Raw genomic sequence first — 22,679 nt, 5'->3', positions numbered from 1 at the left:
GCACTAACAGGAGAAATGTCTTGTGGTCTTTAGCCAAAGACAAAAGAGAAATGCTACCAGCGCTAAAATCTTACTCCGTTTTTGTCGTTTGCTTCAGTGTTTCTTGGTGCAGCGCCCCCACAGGCCAGGAGGGGAACAGGCTTTTAAAGGGTTTGGTTGGTTTGACAGTGAAGTGTGAAAGAGAACTGCACCAAGTGAAAAGTGTTGGAACTTCATGTTGTAACTTACCTGCCCTAAATTAAAGTCAGGTGTTTCCTACTGAAACTGTGGACAAGCTGCTAGTTTTATACCGTTTGTCTTGTTTCTGGAAACCTACTGGATGGAAACAAAAGCTCAACTCAACCGTTGAGTCGTTTCACTTCAGATAAATGCCACTAACTCCAAAGTGGTAGCATTTTTTGATAATCCTGAAACTTTCATTCCTGCCAGCTAGACAAAATGCTAGCTTGGCTAAGTATTAGCATCCCAAACCAGGCACTAAATGGACTCAAAAAACTAAACGTTTGAATCTTAGTTGTGAAATAATTTCAGTCATGATAAATTATGATTGTGAAACAGTTTAAAATAAGATGGTGACTCATTGTTCAGACACGCGCTGCTAGCTGTGTTGTGTTTCTATGATTGGCAGCTCATTAAATATGACCAGAGGTTTACTTTGAATCCCAGTCACTGAACCAGCTGTGCCTAAAATTAGGCATCCACCGCTTCTACAACCTTTATACACGAGAAAATTATTCTGTCATTTTCTTCTTGACATTGCAAATATTTTCAAAACTAAACTTTTCCTGAGAAACAAAGATAAATGAAATTTAACATAAAGAAAGTGGGTGATTTCTGCCAGGCATTCCACATACTGCCATGACTGGCTGAGTTACACAGTAAAAGGGAGAAACTAATGGATCTCAATTAAAGAAAGCATAGGATGTGTTTTCAGTAAAAACATTCAGAAATCATTTCTCATGGGTCTGAGTTGTGAAACTTGGCTGTTGTAAAACCAGAGCGGCGAGCCGCAGCTGACGGTTCAGTCCATCCGTTGGTCTGTCAGCCTCACTGTTCTGTTGACCAGATGAGCCAAAGGCTAATCCAGTGTTTTGCTGAGTTAGATTGGAGTTGGCACCGAGGTCGAATGAGCCTTGTCATTTCACATCGCTCGGCTGTCTGTTAGCAGCGCAGGCCGGATCTGTAGCTGGTATGAATTTAGCCTCCACAGGCTTCTTAGTCGACTCGATTCTGACACTTTTACTGCACCGCATGCTTTTTAAAGAACTCCAGCACTGTGACATGTTGGCTATCTTCAGGCAAGTTCTTCTCTCTAATATATTCATCATCGTTGGTTCTGGCTCCATATTTAGTTGTCTGGTTTGACTTCGATGTAAAGGTGAAGCATCGTATTCAGTAAGACCCTTAGAGGAAGATGTTGGATTATGATAAACATCACACTCCTTACATGAAGAGTAAAATTATGGGTCAATGCACAATTGTGCAGCTTTGTTATTACTGCAGGCTGGATTTGCTGCTAAAAAGATGGACACAAGCACCTCAGTGCTGCAAACAAAAAAGGATTGTGATGAAAACAAGTCTTCAGAAGTCTTGGAAAGTCGTTAAAAACCCTAGAAGGAATTTAAAAGCCTCTAAAATTTTCCTCTCGTCTGTCATAAAGCCTGATGTCTGTTTGAAACGGGTCGGTAGCGTCATTCTGTAGGGAAACACTGAAAAGCTGAGATCAAAAATGTTCCTGCACAGTAAACAAGCCGATTGGTTGCTGAAAAGCAACTCCACCAGGTTGCTTTGAAAAGGAAAGTGACGAGTGCCAAACCAGTGAAACAAAAACCAACCAAACCTTGTAGCAGCTAATTCAGATCCAGATATTACATAAATTAACCCTTTCATGCCTAGTGGTCACTACAGTGGACAGCTATCTTTTATGTGATAGATGCACACAGACCACTGAAGTGGACACTAATGCATCATAAAATATACCATCAGCTACTGGCCATCAGCTGCAAATGCAAGAAATTATTTTTGTTAAACCCAATATGGCCGACAGACAAACCAGCCTGCCGACCGACCCGGTTCCTCCTTCTCCTGTAGACGACTCTTACGGGTAAAAAATATTGTGACATCAGATAATATAATACCTAAAGAACAATATGACTGATGTTTTTTTCAAATAACAACTTTGTATTTGGAGAAAATTACAATTGATCACCTAAACAAAGAAAAACGTTTTTTTTTTCTACAAAATTTTTTTCCCACCTTTTTTTATGCCTTAAGAAAATAAAAAAAAATTGAAAAGAATCCTGACACATGCATAATTTATGCATGAAAGGGTTAAATACATTTCTTCACAAAACTGCATCAATATTTGAATAATATTACTCAGGATTTTAAAATAAGTAAACGTGTAATATTTATTGTTTTGTTTGCTGCTGGAATCGTTTGCAGACGTACAGTTCGGCAATCGGTTGTAACGAGACTTCGTGACACTAAGATGGCACAATATTTCTTGTTGAAATGACGTTACCTTTATCACTTTATCAGGGGACATAATGTCATTATTGTCATGGATAATAATAATAAGTGGCTGTTTTGAGATGGAGACTCAGCATCTATTCTGGACTCTTGTTTTGAAGTATGACAGGAAATGGTTCCTGGGTCGATGAACAAGACGCTGTTCTGTGTTTTTGTACTGATCAGCTCGAGATTCAAACTGGAAGCAGAAAAGGAGAAATTCTGATGTTTTTTAGCATTTGGACAAACAAGCATTTTAGTTGCTTCCCTCATGTCTGACGCGTCTTCCCACATGAAATTAATTTCTTTGTGTTCATTATTGTTAGCAAGGTGTTGCCATATGAATTAATTCCTTGTTTAGTTTCTTGTATTTTGTTCTTGGTGCATTAGATCATTATCAGACATTCTCCCTTTTGGTTGGAGGATCCTTGAGTCTCAGTTCGGTTCCTCTGTGTTAATTAGTCTCCCCCCTCAGCTGCTCCACTCCGCCTGGAATCGCTTCATCTGCTGCTTTTGTCACATTTCATCACCACCTCAGTATTTAAGCTCCTGGTTTTTCATGACTCGTTCTTTCTTTTCTTTGCCCATGCTCAGTGTCTTCTTTACTTTATGGAGAACCTGCAACTTTCTCTATTTATTAAACCTTTGAAATGCATTTTTCCAGTGGCTCTTTGCTTTGGCTCAAACAAAATGTTACAGAACAAACAAAGCAACCAGTATGTGTTAGTCTGACTGGGACTGGGATTTTACCACTAAACTTTCATTTCTTTTCTCATGAATTGGTGGATTATATCACCTGTACCTGGAGAAGCATTTAAACCTGAGTCTCTGGATTCCTGGAGGAAATCTGATGTGTTCAGATGGAAGGATATGTGTGAAAGAAGTCCTGTCGGGCTTTTGTTTTTCTTTGTGCAATACATCATCTTTTGGTAAAAAAATAAATTGGTGTTTGTTGGTTGTTTATGTATCGGATCTTAGGAAAAATTTTGAGATGTCAATCAGCCTCAAGCAGAGATTCAACCCTAACGAAGAAGTCTGACAGACGTTTTCGCTCCATCAGCTTTCAGAGGAGCAGAAGAGGAATTTATTCATCTGAATATTGATCTTTGATTAATAAATGCTCCATAGACAGTGTTATGATCAGTTTTTCTTCACAAAGGCGTGAAAGCAAAGAAAGTGCTGTTTGCACTCAGTGCTGTAAAGATAACCATCCCTTTGTTCAGGTGGGCAGTTTCAGTTTACACATTTTATCTACGATACTCTGGATGTGCAGCGTTAAAGCTCAGCTGTTTGTGATGAAGACCTTCAAATCTCATATTTGCGGTGATGTGACTTTCCCTTCCAAACTAAATAACTAAACAACATCAGAAGAAAGTTTTTCAACCAGTGCTAGCTGTGCTAACCCTAAGGCGCTAATCATAAATGTTAGTTCTGCTAACGGTCAGGCTCTATATTAACATGGTATTTAGCAGAAGCTAATGCTAAAACTCTAAAGCACTAAAATTTAATTATGTTGAGAATTTCGCCCTCATCAGGATCTAAATATTTATTACGCACCTTCCTGAACAAACTTTTCACTCAGTTTTCCAGCTGTTGAGTTTTGCTAACTAACATAAAGCACGCTGGACGTCAGGGGATCTTAAACCGCTACTACAGTGATGCATTCTGGGTACAGGATGAACACGCAGAGAGGAAACAGTCTTCCCTCACTTCAAAATAAGAGCATGAATATAAACATCTAACTGTTCTTAACATTCAGAAACCAAAACTTTAACAAAGATGTTTAACTTCATTCAACTGAAATTTTACAAAACAGCCAAGTAAATTAACTCCTAATAAATTATCTGGAGAAATTAGTTTAGGGGAGATAAAAGTGCTGAACTTTGTCAGAGTTGGCAAAATTGCGGATTAACAGAAGTTAGCCTGCCACTGTTCTCAACTTTGGTCATTATAAAAAAGCTGAATTGATTATGTTAAAAGTTGCCCAACCAGCTCAGAGTCGCCACCTGTTGAGTCAGTTTGAAACTGCAACCAGGTAATAAAATTCTCTTGGTAAAAAATCCTGATGAATTGGAGGAACTTCCTGTTGGAATGAGACGATTTCACGCTAAATCCTGAACTTTATTTCAGATTTTTTTTTCCCCCTCAGGTCTTCATTTTTTAGCCAGTGTGACAATGTGGAAGGTAACACTACATGCTATTAAAATATCTCTCCTCGCTCAGATGTCACCAGCTACGCACTCGCTGTGTGACTGAGGTGACAAGCATCTAAACAGAGCGTGATGGGCGTCTTGACGCCCTGCAGGGACGACGCTCTGACACTTTCCTCTGACATCTGACACATCAGCTTCACGCAGCGCTGACACTCCTGCTCTGCTTCCCCTCTGACATGCACACACTCCTCGCTCCGCGCATGCAGAAAGGCTTCCCGCGGGCTCACACTTGAGCATGTTCACTCACGCTTGAAGTCTCGATCCACATACGTGTGGGATTTATTTAGTCCACATTTGCATATGCTGTGCTCAGATGAACACGCATGGATCTGCAGGCAGGCGCAGATTCATGCAGACAGATAGTCGGAGGCTGCGGGGTGTAAAAGAGACTCTCTGTCCATCTGCCCGTGTTTGAACCTGTCTCACTGAGGAGTTCTTCTGGTGTAAAGCTACGCAAGCATGAATAATTCGGTGGTTAATACACACATTCCTTAACCACTGAAGCCCCTGGTGTTTTATTTAGTTTTTCACTCTCAGTCAGGGAGAGCTTTACTCAGCTCAGAACCAACAACCTCTGACTGCGTGGATAAAACAAAACATGGAGGAGAGAGTCACACATCTAAAAATCTGGAAAAAAAACCTCAGCTTTAGAATCTCAGATTATGTCTCATTACAACTCTAAAAAAAATAAATTATATCACCAATAAACAGTTAGAGGCTCCAGAGAAAACTAAAAAATGTTTTATTACAGTCAGAGGAATTCTTTCATTCAGTTTTAATTAGAAATACAAAATTTGATCTGTTACTTCTGTGTAATATCAGACTCACTGAGGATTGTTTGGATGCAGTATTTGTTGGGATTTTCCATTTTGTGTGCCAGTAATTCAGCTTTCATTCCCAGCAGCCATCATCAGTCTGCTTTAATCCAACTCCGGTCCGTTTGCCCAGAAAGTCCAGTTCAGTCGGTCTAGTTTGGATAAAACTGAACTCTGGTTCGGTTTGAGTGCGTATGTGAACAACAAGCGGACCGGAGACTGCTCCAAAAGCAGGAAGTGGACTGCAGCACAGGGCATTCTGGGTAAATACAACCAAAACAAATGTGCTAGCATAGCGTTAGCGGGAGAAATGTCTCGTGGCGTTTAGCCAAAGACAGAAGAGAAAGCCACCAACTGCTAAAATCTGATGCTGCTCCATTTTTGCTTGTGAAGACAGAAATTTTGCTCAGTGTCTTCTTCAGAGGCTTTTGTGTCATTTTCTTCAGAAGTTCTTTGTTCAGCGCCCCCACAGGCGAGGAGGGGAACAGGTTCCTGAAACGTTTTGCTTGGTTTGAGTCAGAAAACCACAGCAGCTGGAAATGGATCGAATGTTGCAACTTTGATTCTCAATCAAACCGAGTTCACTGGACTGTCAGGTGTGAAAACATCCTAAAACTCGAGTCTCAAAACCAGTTTATTCTGTGTAACTGGAGGTGAAGCCAGAATGTGCCTCATGTTGTCTGAATGTTTGATTCATCAGGTCATCTGCTCATGTTGTCTGCAATTACATAATTAGACCACAGACTCCATACCTGAATTATGATTCAATACTAAGTAAAATATATTTTATATCTCCTTATTAAATAACTACATTGCACCAAAGACTTTATTTTGGAATGGTGACCTTAGGTAATATTTATTGTTTAGGGCTAAGAATAAAGCTTTTGAGCAGAGAAACCCGTCGGTCGTATAGTGAGGTTCAGCATGCAGTCACACAGTGAGCAACATGAGCAGAGAGATTAAAATGTGCTAATAAAAGTCATTACCATGACAGCTAATAAAACTCCTGGAGATTAGAGCTGGATGCAGAGAAACCAGAACGTTCAGTGGAAATGGAAACAATTTGAGACGTTTTAGAATAAAACACAGTTTGTTGTTGTTCTACAATCATCAGGAAGCTTTGGGGACATAATTGTAGATCATTGACACATTTACTGGATCACTGTTTTAGTTTCCAGGTGTTGAATGAAGCGGTTTGTTTTTGCCAGTGTTTGCTGCAGTGGCTTTGCTGCAGTGCTGTAGTCTCAGTACTCTGGGTGTGGGGGGTTGGACAGAAAAGGCCCAGTTGCTCACTAACAGTAAATACAGCAGAGAGGCAGAGTCTGGGTCTGAAACTCAGATCTGGGAAAAACAAAACACTCAATTTAACCGAGTCTCAGCAGGAAGCCAGAAACCAGGGGGATTTACTGCTGCTAGCTGTCCAGGCTAACTGCTGTTAGCCATTACAGGCTAATGCCACTTTGTTTATCATATACATTCACTGGAGGGAGAAGTTCAGATATGATGGACATAAACAGGAATGTAAATCTCCATCCAGCTTTCTTTGAACTCTTCCACCCATTGTTTTTACCCAGAAACCAATTAATCAATTATCAGTCCTGGTTTTGGACTGCAGGAGGAACCTGCAGAGAACTCACCCAGGAGAAAGGTCCCGGGCCGGGACTCGAACCCCGGACCTTCTCCAGGGAGCCGTCTGAGGCTCCAACTCATTTCCCCAACTAGGAACAAAGAAAATCTAAGTCACAAAGGGAATTTCTCCACAAATAAAAGCTTTTCCTTGTAACAGATTCCCAACATGGAGCCTCCAGGACGTAGCTCATCGTAGAGTCAGTGTTTTTTCTCTGTGGCGCCGGCTCGGTCCCGTCTCTTACCTGCACCTGTTAAACACTCTCTGCTGCAAGCTGCAGCTCGTAACGTCGCAGGAGCTGCGTGTGTGACCTTCGTGTTCAGACCAGACGCTGAATCTGTAGCAAAGGTTGCGTAACTGCCAGAGCCAGACAGAGTGAAATGGTCTGCTGTTTCAGAGCACCTTTTAACCTTGGCCTTGTTGTAAAGGTTTTTACTCACTCACCTGTAAACACACACACACACACACACACACACGAAGCCATGGAGTCAGAGCTGCCGTGCAAAGTGCTCGCCATCTGGAGCCACTTGGGGTTCAAACAAACTGCCGTTGTGAGGAAATGAAGGTTCTGCTATTCCCAGCTGTTGTTCCTGCATCTTAAATGAGGCAAAATGTGAAGACTGTCGGTGTTTTCAGGAAGGTCACAGAGAAGAGAAACAGATATTAAAATATCAGCATGCCGGATGGAATCTGTTCGAGACTGCAAAACATTTCATTCCTGTTTGTGTTTTTTTAGTGCATGTTGCTGGTTGTCTGTCTGTCTGTCTGCCTGCCTGTCTGTCTGCCTGCCTGTCTGTTTGTCTGTCTGTCTGTCTGCCTGTCTGTTTGTCTGTCTGTCTGTCTGCCTGTCTGTTTGTCTGTCTGTCTGCCTGCCTGTCTGTTTGTCTGTCTGTCTGTCTGCCTGTCTGTTTGTCTGTCTGTCTGCCTGCCTGTCTGTTTGTCTGTCTGTCTGTCTGCCTGTCTGTTTGTCTGTCTGTCTGTCTGAGGCTCATTGCAGCAAATCTGCAACAGAAAGGCTGAAAAGTTAAATTAATCAAGTTGTTGCTTTGGTCTAGTCAAAGCCCAGACCTCAGCCTGATAGGAGCGGTGTGGTGGGAAGCAGAAGTGACTGTGATCTCTATCTGATGTTTGTTGGTTCGTTGTGTGGAAACAGCAACTCTGTGACCTTCTGTTTGATTCGAACGAATTCAGGAGGAAAACAGAGACTGGATGTAAAAACTGTTTTCTCAGCCCTGCTGCACCAAACTCCCATGGCAGTTTGGAGGGAAGCTACTTCATTTATTTGTTACATTTATTCTGTTTACATCAGCAACCGTAGCATTAGATCTAATAGTCAAATTTATTAAAATGTCCCACAGCGCTCTTACAGTCTGTTTTTTTATGCAGTGAGTTTAAAATGAGCTGCAGATACAACAGAACAGCTTTTAGTGTTTCACCAACAACCCGGAAGTCGACTTATTTCTGTTTTCTATCAGTTTTTACAGAAATCATAAAGTTTTACAGGTTTTGCTGTTTGTAGAAGTGGAACTGAATTATTTTAGCGCAGCAGGATAACAGCACTGGAGCCTTTCTGTCATCTGAAACTCACCGTGGTCTCAGACCTTTGAAGACTCTTGTGGTTTCCTGTTCAGGCGGGAAGCCTCCGGCGGACCGGACCGTGGTTCTGGAGGAGTACCGCCTCTTGTCTCAGAAGCTGTTTGCGTCGGTGTCGGTCTTTGCCGGCCTCGGCATCCTGCTCGGCATCGTCTGTCTGACCTTCAACATCTACAACGGCAACGTGCGGTGAGTTCCCAAACAGCAACGCGTCCGTCCTGATAAAGCTGAAATATTCATTGGAACGATATTCCTTCTGTCCTCTTATCATTTTTATTTAATGTCGTTCTGTTTGTATCGCCGACGGGTTCGCAGGAAGTCCAGATGAGTTTTCCCTCATAGACTTATGAAAGTAAAAAATGCATTTGAAGAATATGAGGCTGATTCAAAAGCAAACAATGTTTTTCTTTTTCTTTGCAGTCAGCTCTACTTTTGTTTTAACTAAAAGTTTCATCATCTCTGGTGAAATTTGATTCTTTGCTTGGTTTTGCTGAAGATGGACGCTGAATGTTGGACCAAAACCCAACATTAACGTCTCATTTAATCACCAGAAATCAAATGTTAATTTATCAATAACGCACATAGATGCATTGAAAATTAAAGATTATAGTTTATTAGTAAATACAAACATCCTGGACGGAGGAAATAGTCACCAATCTGCCTTCAGGTGTGGAAAATCTCATGTTTCCTGCAGCAAAACTTTTCATGAAGTCAATAAAAATGAATCAAATAAAACTGAATCATTCAAAATGGAATTAAAATCTTAAAACTTTGGTGAAAAATAATGTTATTCTTAAAAAATGTAAGAAATGTAGTTTTTATCTCTGCACTTAATAGTTTTTAACAACATTTATCTGATGCAAAACGAGCCCAAACCATCATGCCGCCTCCACCTTGCTTCACCATTGATGTGAAGCGTTTCTGCTCTCCTGCACACATGCAGACGGGGGTAGAGTATCAGACTGACAGAGAAGAACATTAGAATAATGAAGTCTGTGCACTAACCAGGAATCTGTCTGTTTTGGTTAAATCATGTTTGTAACTGGAGGTGAGCAGAGCGGAGTTCGTTCGTGTAGCTTTACTTCAGAATAACAGTCCAGAGGTGAAAGTGGGAGGACTGCTGATGTCTCCAACACACCTGGATCCTTCGAGTCATTCCCAGCATTCCCTCTTTAAGTGTCAATAATCATTTTTTGGATGTGAATCAGAACAAGAATAAATGTTTCCTCTTTTGAAGTCGGGCGGAGAGATTTCTCTGGTGTTGCTGCAGGTTTTGTTGTCGCAGCTTAAGCTCAGCCCAGGACCAAATGCAAATAGAGGTGCTTTAAAATAAATATCTTTTGAACTGGGATTTGCAACCTTATTACACGTCTGAGCAGACGGGCTTTTTTAAGGTGGTATTTGTATGTTTAACTGAGGTCAAAGTGATTTTAAGTCCCTAAAGTCCAGAGCTTACTGCAGCCTTTGGTGGAGCTGGAGAGGTTCATTCCTCAGGGAATCTGCGCCCGGCTCCTGCGTGCCGTTCAGACCCTCTTCCAGCTTTGATTACATTTCAAACGCAATTTCACCCAGCGCTGCTCTCATCTGCCAAAACAGTGTGAGTCAGATCAAACAAAATATATTCACTAAGCTGTTTTCTGAGGCAACTTTGGCTCGTTAGAGGGCAGAAACAGAATCGATCAGTTTTAGGAGCAAGAAAAACAGCCAGGCGAGACGGAAGAACCTGACCTCTGCAGGTCTGCAGCAAAGTTCAGGAAGCGTTTTGACGCTCCAGCGATTCACACCTGAACTTGAGTGGATTCAGAAAACAGATGCTCCGTCTTGGTTCTGCTCTGGTTGTCGGACCCAGACGGACCCGAACGCCCTGTCAGGCTGGTCCTGAGGCTTCTCCTCATGATGGACTAACGCCTTCATACTCATGGTCTCTTCTTTGGGAGAAGCTAAAATGAGTAATAAAATAGTGATTAAAGTAAAACAAAACTCAACAATTACAAAAACATAAACAAATAGAAACTCTGCAACTATTTGTTCTGCTTCTATAAATAAATTACAGTTCTTATTATTATTATTATTATTTTTCCCTTCGTGTTTATGGGGTCTATGAATATTTGAGAGCCGATCTAAAAACGCTTGGACTTCCTGTTTTAATACTTCAAACACCAAATACAGTTTGATACGGTTTAATTCACAAAAACTACATTTTCTATCTTTCTAAAAGATAATTTCCTCACATGTTGAGTTTTAAATCCTTTAACATAAATTCAGTATTAAACATATCTTACATTAAGTTTCTGTATTAAAATGTTTATTTAGTTGGTCTGATGTAATCTAACATAAATGTAATATTTTAAATGTTTGTAAGCAGAAAATCATAATTAACAGGAATAAAGATTTTAAAAACAGTGAGTGGAATTAATCCATATAATGTCTGATGTGGAATTAATTAACTTTTCTATAAAATTACAATTTACTGAATATGACTGTAGGACATTTTAATTAAAATAAATGATGTGAAAAGTTTGTCCACATTTAGAAGAATTTCTGTTTTCTGTAACAAACAGCTGCAGAGCAGAAGAGACCTTGATTTCCAAATGAAATGAAATATTCATCTGAAAAGAGAACATTAGTCCCTGAAAAATATTTGTTTCTTTATAATTTTATGAAGAAAAACAAAAAAAGAGGAGCAGTCTTTGTTTTCTCTGTCTCTGGTTCTGGAGTGGCGACATCAGGGATGGGACTGAAACTCCAGCAACTTTTTAGATCACACTTTTTCCTTCCACTCAACTTTTCATTAGCACACATTAATGTGCTTTGGGTCTGCTGTTAAACATTTCTCTGAATTACTATCTGTAAGCCGTAATGATCAAAATGATCAGAAGCAAAAGCTTGAAATAAATCACTCATGTAATGCATCTGTCCGATACGAGACTCACGTTTTGATTCAGCTGCTGTTTTGATTTTTCTGTGTTATTCCTGCATTGACTTTTAGTTTATCTACGTTAAACCACAATCTGCCAGAATAAACATAAAGCCTGTGTTTATTTCCAATAAGAAATGAAAACATCATGATAATGTTACAGAGTTGCTGTAGGAGATGAGTCTCCCAGCATATTAACCTTCTCAGGCCAGAGGAAAAATCAGCTTCAATTATTTCATGATTTACAGGAAAATGGCAAAACAAACAGAAACTTGACCTTTACATGTTTATGGATGACAGATTTAACTGGAGTTTATTTTTACACATTTAAACCGACTAAACCTGCAGAACTGAATCCCGTTTGCTCGTACAAAATATAATCATTTTCCTGGATGAATTATAATTAAAGATGCAGAACAGTCGTCTGCAGCAAAGAGGATTAGGTGATCGGAAATCTGACGGCATTTAAAGTTTTAGACATATTAAAAGGTTGGATTAAGGTCAGTGTTCATTAGTAAATGTGTTTATATGCTAATGTGTGTTTGCTGCGGTGTAAATAAGCGGCCTGGCCTCAGGGCGACGTGAGGGAAGGTCAGCGGAGGAAAGATTAGGAGTCCGACTCTGAGCTGCAGCGCAAATCCTCTGAGCACGGCGGCTGGAGAAGTTTGATTCAACTTTAATACGCCTGGTCACCTCGCTCCTGCTGTTAACTCATGTTGGTTTAATTAGGATGAAAGCTTGTCTGACCATCAGATGGAGCCAAAACTGATTTTAGAGGCAGAGAGGAGGACATAAAAACAAAAACCTCCGTTCAACACAGCCGATGGATAAACGCCCCCAAAGGGAATATGATGAGATAAAATCAGAAATTCTTGCCTATATATATAAAATAAACGTTTGTGAAATGGAGGGACGGACCTGTGAACTCTGTAATTTATTTGACTGGATGAGAAATTTCTCCCTCTGCAGAGATTTTAGGAAACAGTCACGGACTGTAAGGCAGTTTGGGATTAGCTCTGTGGTTTCAGGACTAAAGTTTTCTGTAAGGAAATGTTCTTTTTTATTATCTTTAAATTTGCAAACTCCAACTGTGTAATGGCACACACACCTCCAAATTGCTCCCAGATCTGTCAGAACATCGTTGAGCTTCCCGTTAAGGCGATGCGTCTGAAGAACCATTTTAACTTCAGATTATGTGAATTACAAAGTGACAGCCTGTAATGTAATATAAAACCTCAGATCAAACATCATCAGTCTTCTCCATCGTCTGACTTTTATTCATAATCTGAGGGTTTTGAGGAAGATGACAGTAAATCAATCTGCTTTCATTTCATGTATCTCTAGGTGTTGTGAATGACTAACTGCTCTCATTGTTGGTTTATTTTATGAAATGATGATTTTATTCATATTTAAATTCACGAACCTTTAGTTGTGCACAGTTTGCCTGTGATCAGCCGTTCTGCAGTGAAAGCAACACATTTCTGCTAATTCACAGTTAATTAGGAAAAATAATGCTTTCTGCTTCTCTGGGGCGTCTGCAGACAACGCAACACATTTTCCTTTCTTTCTGGAAAAAATAGTTTTTCACCTGAAACTGTCCTGTTGCACAGACGACAACACGTCGCCTTCTGTCAACACTAATTAGCCTCGTGCCTGGAAATCACACTTCAGAGCAGAAACCCTGGAGTCTTTCCGTTTTCAGCCCCTTTTCTCAGAGTGACAAAAGACGACCAGACGAAAGCAGAAAACGGTTAACAAAAATCAGAACATTTCATCCGACTTGTTTCCTTTCATATCCTTTCTAATTTCACCTCCCAGCAGAAAGCAGTGTTGTTGTCGGGGTGTGTGTGTGTGTGTGTGTGTGTGACTGTGTTCGCTGTGAATCTGTTGCAGCTACATCCAGAACTCTCAGCCCTACCTGAACAACATGACAGCGGTGGGCTGCATGATGGCGCTGGCTGCAGTGTTCCCGCTGGGGATTGATCGGCACCACGTCAACAGACCGCAGTTCCCCGTCGTCTGCCAGGTAACAGGAGGAGGGGGGCTGTTACCGGGGAGACGGGGGGGCAGAGGGCAGGATGGAGAGGAGAGGGCTTTACAGCCATCTGTTCCCACATACATCCATCTTTCTCCTCTCTCTGTCTCAACAAGTGGATTTCTAATCACCTGATAAGATGTTACCAAGGTAACGAAGTGCCTGACTTCATTCCTCTCATATTGTTTCCTCTATTTGCTCAGAAGTTGCAACAAATACCCAAGTTGCGGCAGCAGGTGGTTTCAGGTTTCCAGATTTTCACGTTAGCAGAGTCAAAGTCTAAAGAAGAAACCGAATCAACCATCTCCCAACTTCTAAGACTGATTTTGATTTGTTAGGTTCAAAGTCAAAAATAGTTCATTCATCCCAAAGAGAAATTAAATGTTGTTGTAACTTGTTTGTTGATAAGGTGACGCTGTGGGCAGGACGGACCTTTAGCAGCAGTTAGCTTTGTGAGGCTGATGTCAGGCTCATGCTAACATGCTAACAGCTCAGTTTCCAGGAAGTAGAGACGATATTCCACACGTCCTGAATGACACCATTAGATGCTCTGCTGGTCCGCCTCAGTTGCTTTTGCTTCCTCTCTGTAAATCTCTGCCTGGTTTAATGGATGTTGGAGTAGAGGATGTGATCTCTAGGGTCACATCCTCTACTCGTTTACGACTGAGATGGTTTGAACTGCCGTGGCGTCTCGTCTCTGCTCTGGTCCTAACAAACATCTGTCTGTTGTCATGATAAAAACAAAAGATAATGACTGAGACTGCTGTGGAAAACTCACAGAGTTCGTCCCTTCTCCGTACCGGAGCCGGTCCGTACCGGAGCCGGTCCGTACCGGAGCCGGTCCGTTCCGGAGGCTCTGCAGACGGCCACAGAACGCCTCGCTGCTCACTGGGTTCCTCTGGAGGTAAACTAGACTCTAGGGAGGCAGCAGCCAGAAGGTTGAAGACACCAGCGATCGATAGACATCATAGTGGCAGACATCTGGAACAATCTCTGAACCGGTCCTGAACCGGTCCTGAACCGGTCCACACCAGCCGGATGAAGAACTGTTGGACCCACGCCGTGGCAGACAGAAGATCAGACAGGAAGGAAATTACTGTTTGCATTTCTGTCTTCCCTGTGGAGAAAGGTGATGCCCTGAAACCCAACCCGACCAACTCCCCTGGAAAAGACAGGGGTTACCATGGCAACCAGTCAGTCGTCCTTTTCCATCTCTGATCCTTTCATTTGACAGCAGGCTTCTCTTTCTGATATAAATCCTTCTTCAGGTCGGTTCCTGCACACTTCTTAGTTCTGCTTCATTCTGCCGAGCGCAGATCCGACTCTGACATTCCTCTAGGATTCTCTGTTTTCATGCAGATTTGATTGCTGCATATCCGTGATGTCAATCTGTCCTTCCACCAGAAGTATTATGAGTATTTTCTACTGGATGAAGACATGGTGACCGTGGAGGACCTGCTGCTAACCCAAGGAACTAACTTTTCTGTTTAGTGTGTTTGCTAAATTTGAAAATATTTAGCCCACTTAGCTTCATCTAAATAAAGTTTTTTTTGCATAGATTCTAATTTGTTTGGTAGACTTTTATATTCATGCTCTATGACCAGTGTTTTAGTGTTAGCGCAGCTAGTTTCCTATTAGCGGTTCCCTGCCAGAAACCAGATTACGATGATTTGAACTCTGTGACCTGATGCATCGTCCAGCTGGAGCCCAGCAGCATGGATCCACACTCAATGTTTTTTACACTAAATTCTGACCCGTCGGTCTGAAATTTGCAGCTAGAATTGAGGCTAATCAAAGCAGGCAACATTTTTTCTCTACCCTCTTATTGTCCAGTTAAGTTGAGCCAGTGTGAGCCGTTGCCCCAGTTTTGGTTCCCAGCTGACAGGAGCGCTACCCGGTGGGTCCTCTATCTTTGTAGGCCATCTGCTTCAAGGTTCCCCTCCGTCAGGGACTGAATCTGCAGCTCTGGGTTGTGATGAGTGGTTGTTAGAGGTGCTGTTGCCTTTTTATCATCTGAACTACCCTCATCATTCTGCTCCGACTCCTGAAATCAAGGAGCAGCTGCTGCTCACTGGAAGATTTCTGTTTTTCTCACCTTTCGCTGTTAACCTGAAACGGTTCAGAGTGAAAATCCAAATTTCTGAAACACAGAACAAACTGAAGCTTGTTACCTTTTTGGGATGCGTGTGATTATTTTTAAATGTGAGGCAGAAAATGAGAAGATAACAACATGACTGAAACTTCTCCACCTCTAAGCAACAGGATCCTGGTTCAACAGATTACTAGTTCTGCTCATTCACTGCAGGTCAGCAACAGATCAACAGTCAGCGGTTTGACTCATTTCTATTGTGTTTTCTGGTCTTTCTTAAAGAAAATATCTTATTTTGCTTTCCTGCTTCGCCTCTGTCTCACTGGAACAGCAGAAATCCCAAAGTGGATCATTTAGCAAGAAGAGGATCCATTTTATCACACAGATAAACATCAGCTTATCTGTTAAAGCCTAAGAAGAAACAAACTCCTTCAGCAGAAAACCAGGTGACCCAGACAGCTGAGTGACCAGAAGTCCACTGGAACGTCTCACATGACGGTAGCAATAAAATATTAGAGAAATACTGTCTTTGATTTGACTATATTGCAAGGAAATCACAAAGCCAAACAAGTCAGCACAGTTATGGTACTCCTAACAATTCCTTTAAACCTGTTCTTCATTTACTTTGCTACACATTTTCATAGGTTTTAATCCATAACGTCTTATTTTCTAAAGACTAAGCTGCTAAACTGGAGAATAGTTCTAGTTTATCTTATTGTCCTGTTTGCTCTCCTAATGTCACGGATACAGAACTGCAGCATAAACTAAACTAATTGTTTTTATCCTTCTGTTAATGGTCACTGGAAAAACTTTAACCTCAAACTGAAGTTTAACCAGTTTCTGCTTTTGAATTGTTGTTCAGTATTTAAAAATAAATTAATGAGGCAGACCTGGTAAAACTAATGCTGCCTCTATGAAAGGTTAGCATTAGCATGAATCAGTTAGCGCTGCAGACATTAGATATCAGATCTTGCTTTGTTTCAGTCCTGCTTTGTAAAAAAGTTGCTGTTCAGTCAGTAAAACAATTTAATCATCCGTTTTACTTTGACAGCGCGCTGTGTGAGGGACATTATGCCGTTTTAATATTGAGGTCATGAAGAGTTGAAACCAGCGTTCCTAAAATATGCTCATTGATATTTGGTCTTGTCTTGTTTTAATTATGTCAGCAGTTTGAAATATCACCGTTCTCCTTAGTGACTGACAGTGAGACATGTATATTTTATTACCTTTGAGCCTTTAATTTAAGCCCAGTGTTTATTCTGATATGAATATATAAATGTTAAATGTGTTTTTGCACCATTTTATTCTGTTATCCTAAATCTGGCATATGTGTAAGCCAGTTGTTACCATTTCATTGGAAGAATTTTGCGTTTTTCAGCAACAACTATTAGTTTCCATTAAAACTGCAGCGTTCGTTCTGCAGCAGACAGAAACCTGCCGACCTGTGAGGAGCTTTCTTTGCGATTCTGAGCATGTACACATGAAACGTAGCAAAAGTTTAGAGTTTGTTTCCTTTTTGAAAGTATTTTGGTTCTGGGCGCAGAAGCCGTGACTTCCTGTCTGCCAGAAAAGCTCGGCGCCGGGAACCCAGCTCTAATGAGGAGTGGGAGTGCGTCTGTGTCACCCATGTTGAGCCTTTGTGTTGCGGAGGCGAGAAGGGAGATTTCCATTTCTGTGGTTTCTTGGCTCTTTGTCTCTGTCCAGTTATTCTCTCATGTTTTGCTCCGACTCTCACCTTCGGCCCTGGATCTCCTCTTCCTCTCTTCTCCTCAAACGTCTCGCCTCCTGCTGCTCCTCTGTCTGTCTATATCAGGCTTGATGACCTGGACTGTTTATAAAAAGGATCATGTAAACAGGTGCACATAAAATCCCCTGATTAGACGTAACCAAGGCAACTAAGTCTCAACAGTCACTTCCTTTGTTAAACCTGACTGAAACAGACATTGCACCAAAATCCCAAAGGTATCCATGTTTCCTCTGCCTGGACCACATTCTCTGCCCCATGGGCAGTTCCAGTGAAAAAACATGGCGGACAAGCAAAATCTCCTCTTGATGGAGTTTTCCAAAGTCTCTCTCCTTCATAATTCAGACTATAAAGACGACTACGCTCACAGATGTTCACCATGTTACAACTGCAACTTTTACTTCTAACTTTGTTGCGGCCTAAAGTCTAGCAGAAGATGAGCAAAACAGATTATAAATGCTGCTAAAAGTGTTTTGAGCAGATTATACATGTCTGTTTTCTGTGTGGAATATAAATGCATCAAGTTTAAATCAAGCTTCAAGGTTCCCACAAACCGGATTTAGACTCAGTCAAAGTTCAAAGCGGATGTCAGTTGGACACGTCTGTGCAAAGTTTATTTTTTCGGCCGTGTTCGTGTTCTCAGTGTCGCACAGTAAACTGGTCTAGCTGCCCAGCTAGCTTAAACTTGCTAGCATGCCTTTAGATTTTAGAATTTGTCCCAAGAAAGCAGGTCGTCTGAACGCTCGACTCTGAACTCCCAACCGTCCGCGGATGGAGGCTCATGTGGAGACGTTTGTATCTGGGGTCTCGTTCTTTCAGTCATCATCTGTTTATTTAGTTCTCTCCACTTATGAACTAATTTATTAACTCTTTTAACATGTTGCTTTGATTCTTCGCTCAGCCTCTGTTTACCATCATGTTCAACTTAGAAACATTGCTCTGAAATCCAGACACACAAGAGGCTCATTCAGGATTCAGGAATGTCCTGAGAAAAAACTTTAACTTCCAGCAGCTCTGAGAGCCAGAGATGTCTCACCTGCACAGATTGGTGCTTCTCTGTCTGTAAATACATCTGACATGCAAAACATCGACTACATTTATAATCATGCATTAAACTGCAGTCACGTCACTGCAAAAACGCAACATACTGCCAAGTATTTGTGTCTTGTTTCCAGTCAAAGACAAACTAACTATTTCTATATCTTGCTAAAAAGTAGCTTTTTAGCAAGATATGGAAACTTGTTTTAAGTCAATAATTCCTTAATATTCATACTGGCAGATTTTTTTGCTGTAAGTGAAATAATCTGCCTGTGGAGCTAGCACTTTCATCAATACTCAATGAATATTTATTAAACGAAGCTCCTATGCGTTGCTGAACAGTTTCTTGTAAATTACTTTTGCTTTATTTCAAATTCACTAAGATATTTGCACCAGAAACCAGACAGAAATATTTAGTAAGATTTTGTGTTTTTCAGTGCATCAGCTGCTCAGATCTTGAAGTTTTGTTTCTGAATGTTTGACTTGTCAGTTTTCAGATGAACTAACTCAGACTAGTGATGTTTGACTAGTTAACAGAGGTAAACTAGGGGTTAGCTAGAGGTTTCTCAGCCTCTGATGTGAGGCAGTCAGAGTGAGGTAAACTGAGCCAAGAAAAGCTCAGCATATGTAAGAACTCCTTCCAACACGCTGGAAGAGGTCCAGACGACGCCCTCAGGAAGTGGAGAATGAAGAGCTGCTTTCAAAGCAAAGTGAAGCATCCAAGAAATCAGAAACATGATTTTCAGCTTAAGTTTGGTTTTCTTCATACATTCAAATATCTTCCTGACGCTGGTCAGTACCTTCCTGCAATGAAAACTTAATGGTTAATAAATTATTCAGTGTTTTCTTCCACTATGTTCCCATTTCCTAAATCTCAGCTGCATCTTGAAATGAGAAATATTTAAAATAAAAACAAGGTTTTTATGTTTCTCCTGCAGTTCCGCCTGTGGCTGCTCGGCCTCGGCTTCAGCCTCGCTTATGGCAGCATGTTCACCAAGATCTGGTGGGTCCACACCCTGTTCACCAAGAAGGACGAGAAGAAGGAGAAGAAGAAGGTATGGATGAGCCGAGCCGCCTGCTGCACTGACGTGATTCCAGGAATCCAGTTATCACCACAGCTACGCTAGTCGTCGGTCTATTGCTGCTAATCTTCAGCAACAAGTTGTAAATTTAGTATCTCATTAACCAGTTAGAAAAAAAATTAACAATAAAGTTTAAATTTTACAATGAAATGTTGGAGTTGAAACATCAAAAACGTGAAATTCCAGTTTGGAAAACCTGAAGGATTCACGAAACATCACCTCCATGCTAATGCGCTAGTAGTGGAGCTAACTTTTTGTTTAGCACTTTTGCTAACTTTGAAAACGTTTAGCCCACTTAAACACAGTTTTCTGTATATATTTTAAAGTGCTAATTTACTTGGCTGTTTTGTAAACTTTCAGTTGAATAAAGTCCTACGTCCTTTTTAAGTTTTAGTTATCGATTGTTAAGAGTTCTTTAAGTAGTTTGGCCTTTATATTCTTGCTTTTATTTTGAATTTTCTGTTCCGTTTGCTCTCCTGTTTTTTCCAGTAATGTCATTTTAAATACAAACTGGAACAAAATAAAACGGTAGAGAACAGGAAGTGAATAGAACATTATTAAACGTGTAAAAATGATAATGTCAAAATTAAATTAGTGCTGATTGTTGTTAGAAATGATCACACATTTTGTTGAAGTTAGCATTTACCACTTTAGCATTAGCTGCCAGTAGCGCGTTAGCCTAGCGAAGTGTTTAAAGGTTAACGTAAATGATGTTTTGCTAGCAGTTCGCCCCGCGGCCTCCAGAGCAGCTAACCGCCCGATAGCTGGTGGTTTTCTGTAACTCTTCCTCACCTGTTTGCCAAGTAGACAGTGATGGTGATGATGATGATGATGATGACGATGATGTGCCTCTGTCACCTTGAACTGAACGTGTTAGACATGATTTGACTGAAATCAAATGAGCCGTCGCCTCGGCTCTGGTCACCTTCAGCCGCTCAGTCATGGTGTCTGGCTTTGGCTGGGCGATAGCCTCGAGCTACATTTTAGTAGCCTCTGCCAGCTGAGCAGCAGTTTAATTGTGCTGCTCTGCTGGAAGCATGGAGGGATTATCCTGCCTGCAGGCGGCAGAGGCAGCGGAGGAGAGCAGGGCCGAGCTGCAGAGCCTGTATCGCCATAACAAAGCTTTGCTGAGGATTCGGGAAGCGTCTTTATTCAACAATGTGACATAAAACTACCAACATGCAGCTCCAGATGCTGTTCATGCAAGTACAAAGCAGATGTTGAAGTGTGCGTCCAACACAGTGTCTCCTGGAGCTACCGAGGGACTCGGCAGTGTGTTGTGGAGATTTCTAGGACCTAAGCAGAAGAATAAGAGATTTAGCCATTTATGGAGTATTTATGAATATGGATGGGCATTAAATTTCCATGCAGAAATCCAACCTTCAGGGGTTTATTATTGGAGCTAAAGCGCGTCGAATCAGGTTGACTTTCAGCTCCCTTCATGTCCGCAGAAGGGCAATTTGCCTGAGAGCTCAGCGCGCTTATTTAAAGAAAGTTTCCCAAACCGAGAGGAGAATGGCTGCTTTCCTCCTGCTGCTCAGGAGAAGTGCTGTAAACGAGTTTCCTCCTTTCTTTTATCGCTCCGTTTTAGTCATCGCATGCTTGCTTGGCCGCTGCTGTGTCAGAGGAGCTGTGAGTAAGCCGTTAAATTAAAAGAAGGACGCTTGTTTCCAGCCCTGCTTGTTCTGCTTCCATCACGGCTCGGCTCCAGATCCACACAGTCCACACCAGAGTCGACTCTGTGTGTTCAGACGATGATTTCAGGTGGCAGCACAAATATAGCCACTGCAGCGCTGTGTGTCGCCTGCAGACACACTCGGACACTTGAATCCTCTCGGACGCTCACGTCCGCCTGGCTAAGACACACATCCAGAGAGACAATTTGTGCCCAGTCATCCAGAAATCACAAGGACGCCTGTCGTGTTGTTTGTCCGGGCAGTTTGTCTTTGTTTGCCGGGCGGCTCGTGATGCCCTTGGATAGTGATGACTCTTGTGTTTGTGTTTGTGCATGTCTTTGGCTCCCACTCTCACAGCAACCCTTGGAGCCGTGGAAACTCTACGCAACAGTTGGAGTGCTGCTGGCCATCGACTTCCTGTCACTCATGATCTGGCAGATTGTGGATCCTCTGCACATCACGGTCGAGGTAGAGTACGAGAGACGGATGAGATCATGGTTTTGTGTTCAGCCGCTGAGTAATGAGACGGCGAGGCGTGACTGACAGAGCGGCGGTTTTCATTTCCTCATTCAAAGGCCTCAAAACAAGAAACTAGATCAATGCAGGTTGTAAAACAGAGAAAACAGAAGCCATTTAACAAACTCATTTGGACTAATGTGTTTAATAAATCAAACATGTTTAATAAATCAAACATGTTTGGTTGAACCAGAGAAACAGTTTAAATCAGAAAGTAAATAGCTAAAGCCTCTAAGTCCTGCAACAGAAATAGAAAAATGTTTTAATGTTAAAATAATGCCTCATTTTTTAACATTAATTCTTAATAACATTAGCCCTCAACATTTATGACACATTTTAAGCTCTTCAATACGAGTTGAAGCAATAAAAGGTTGTTTTTGTTTAAACCAGAACAAAAGGGAAACTTTTCCCATCCTGAGCAGAAACTGATTTCTGTTTTTCACAGCCTGTTTCAGAAACCAGCAACAAAATTCATTCTGATCAATTTCTATCTTTGCTTTTATTAAAATCGCTCCATCTGTGTGTTTCTATCCAGTACAGGAAAATTGTACGGTAAATTTTGTTTCTTGAAACAAAAAGGATTTCAACACAGGAGAAAACAAATTGTGACCAAAAATCAAACAGTAAAATATGTGACATATTTGACTGAGATCACAGGCAAAAAGAGGTTTTTAATCTCCATGTGAGATTAAAAATGAATAAATAAAAAAGCTGAAGAAACCCAGATTTAGTTTAAAAAGTTCAGGGAAGATTTGCAGTAAAACGAACAAAAGCAAAATAATTAAAAATTCTCCCAAAATTCTATCCTGGTCAAAATATTCTG

The 22,679-nt window shown here is 41.2% G+C and overlaps 1 protein-coding gene across 1 annotated transcript in view; it reads left to right on the top strand.

Annotated features, from left to right (window-relative positions):
• Positions 1-22,679, top strand: part of gabbr1 (gamma-aminobutyric acid type B receptor subunit 1) — an 82,249-nt gene that overhangs the window by 52,582 nt on the left and 6,988 nt on the right. The window contains exons 16-19 of the mRNA XM_005801801.2: positions 8,798-8,948; positions 13,570-13,702; positions 19,521-19,637; positions 21,698-21,808. Coding sequence (XP_005801858.1) covers positions 8,798-8,948; positions 13,570-13,702; positions 19,521-19,637; positions 21,698-21,808 — 512 coding nt within the window. The remainder of the gene's footprint in view (positions 1-8,797; positions 8,949-13,569; positions 13,703-19,520; positions 19,638-21,697; positions 21,809-22,679) is intronic.

The sequence above is a fragment of the Xiphophorus maculatus genome, chromosome 3, assembly GCF_002775205.1.
Source record: "Xiphophorus maculatus strain JP 163 A chromosome 3, X_maculatus-5.0-male, whole genome shotgun sequence".
In the NCBI taxonomy this organism is placed as follows: Eukaryota; Metazoa; Chordata; class Actinopteri; order Cyprinodontiformes; family Poeciliidae; genus Xiphophorus; species Xiphophorus maculatus.
This window is presented reverse-complemented; position numbering and strand designations above follow the sequence as displayed.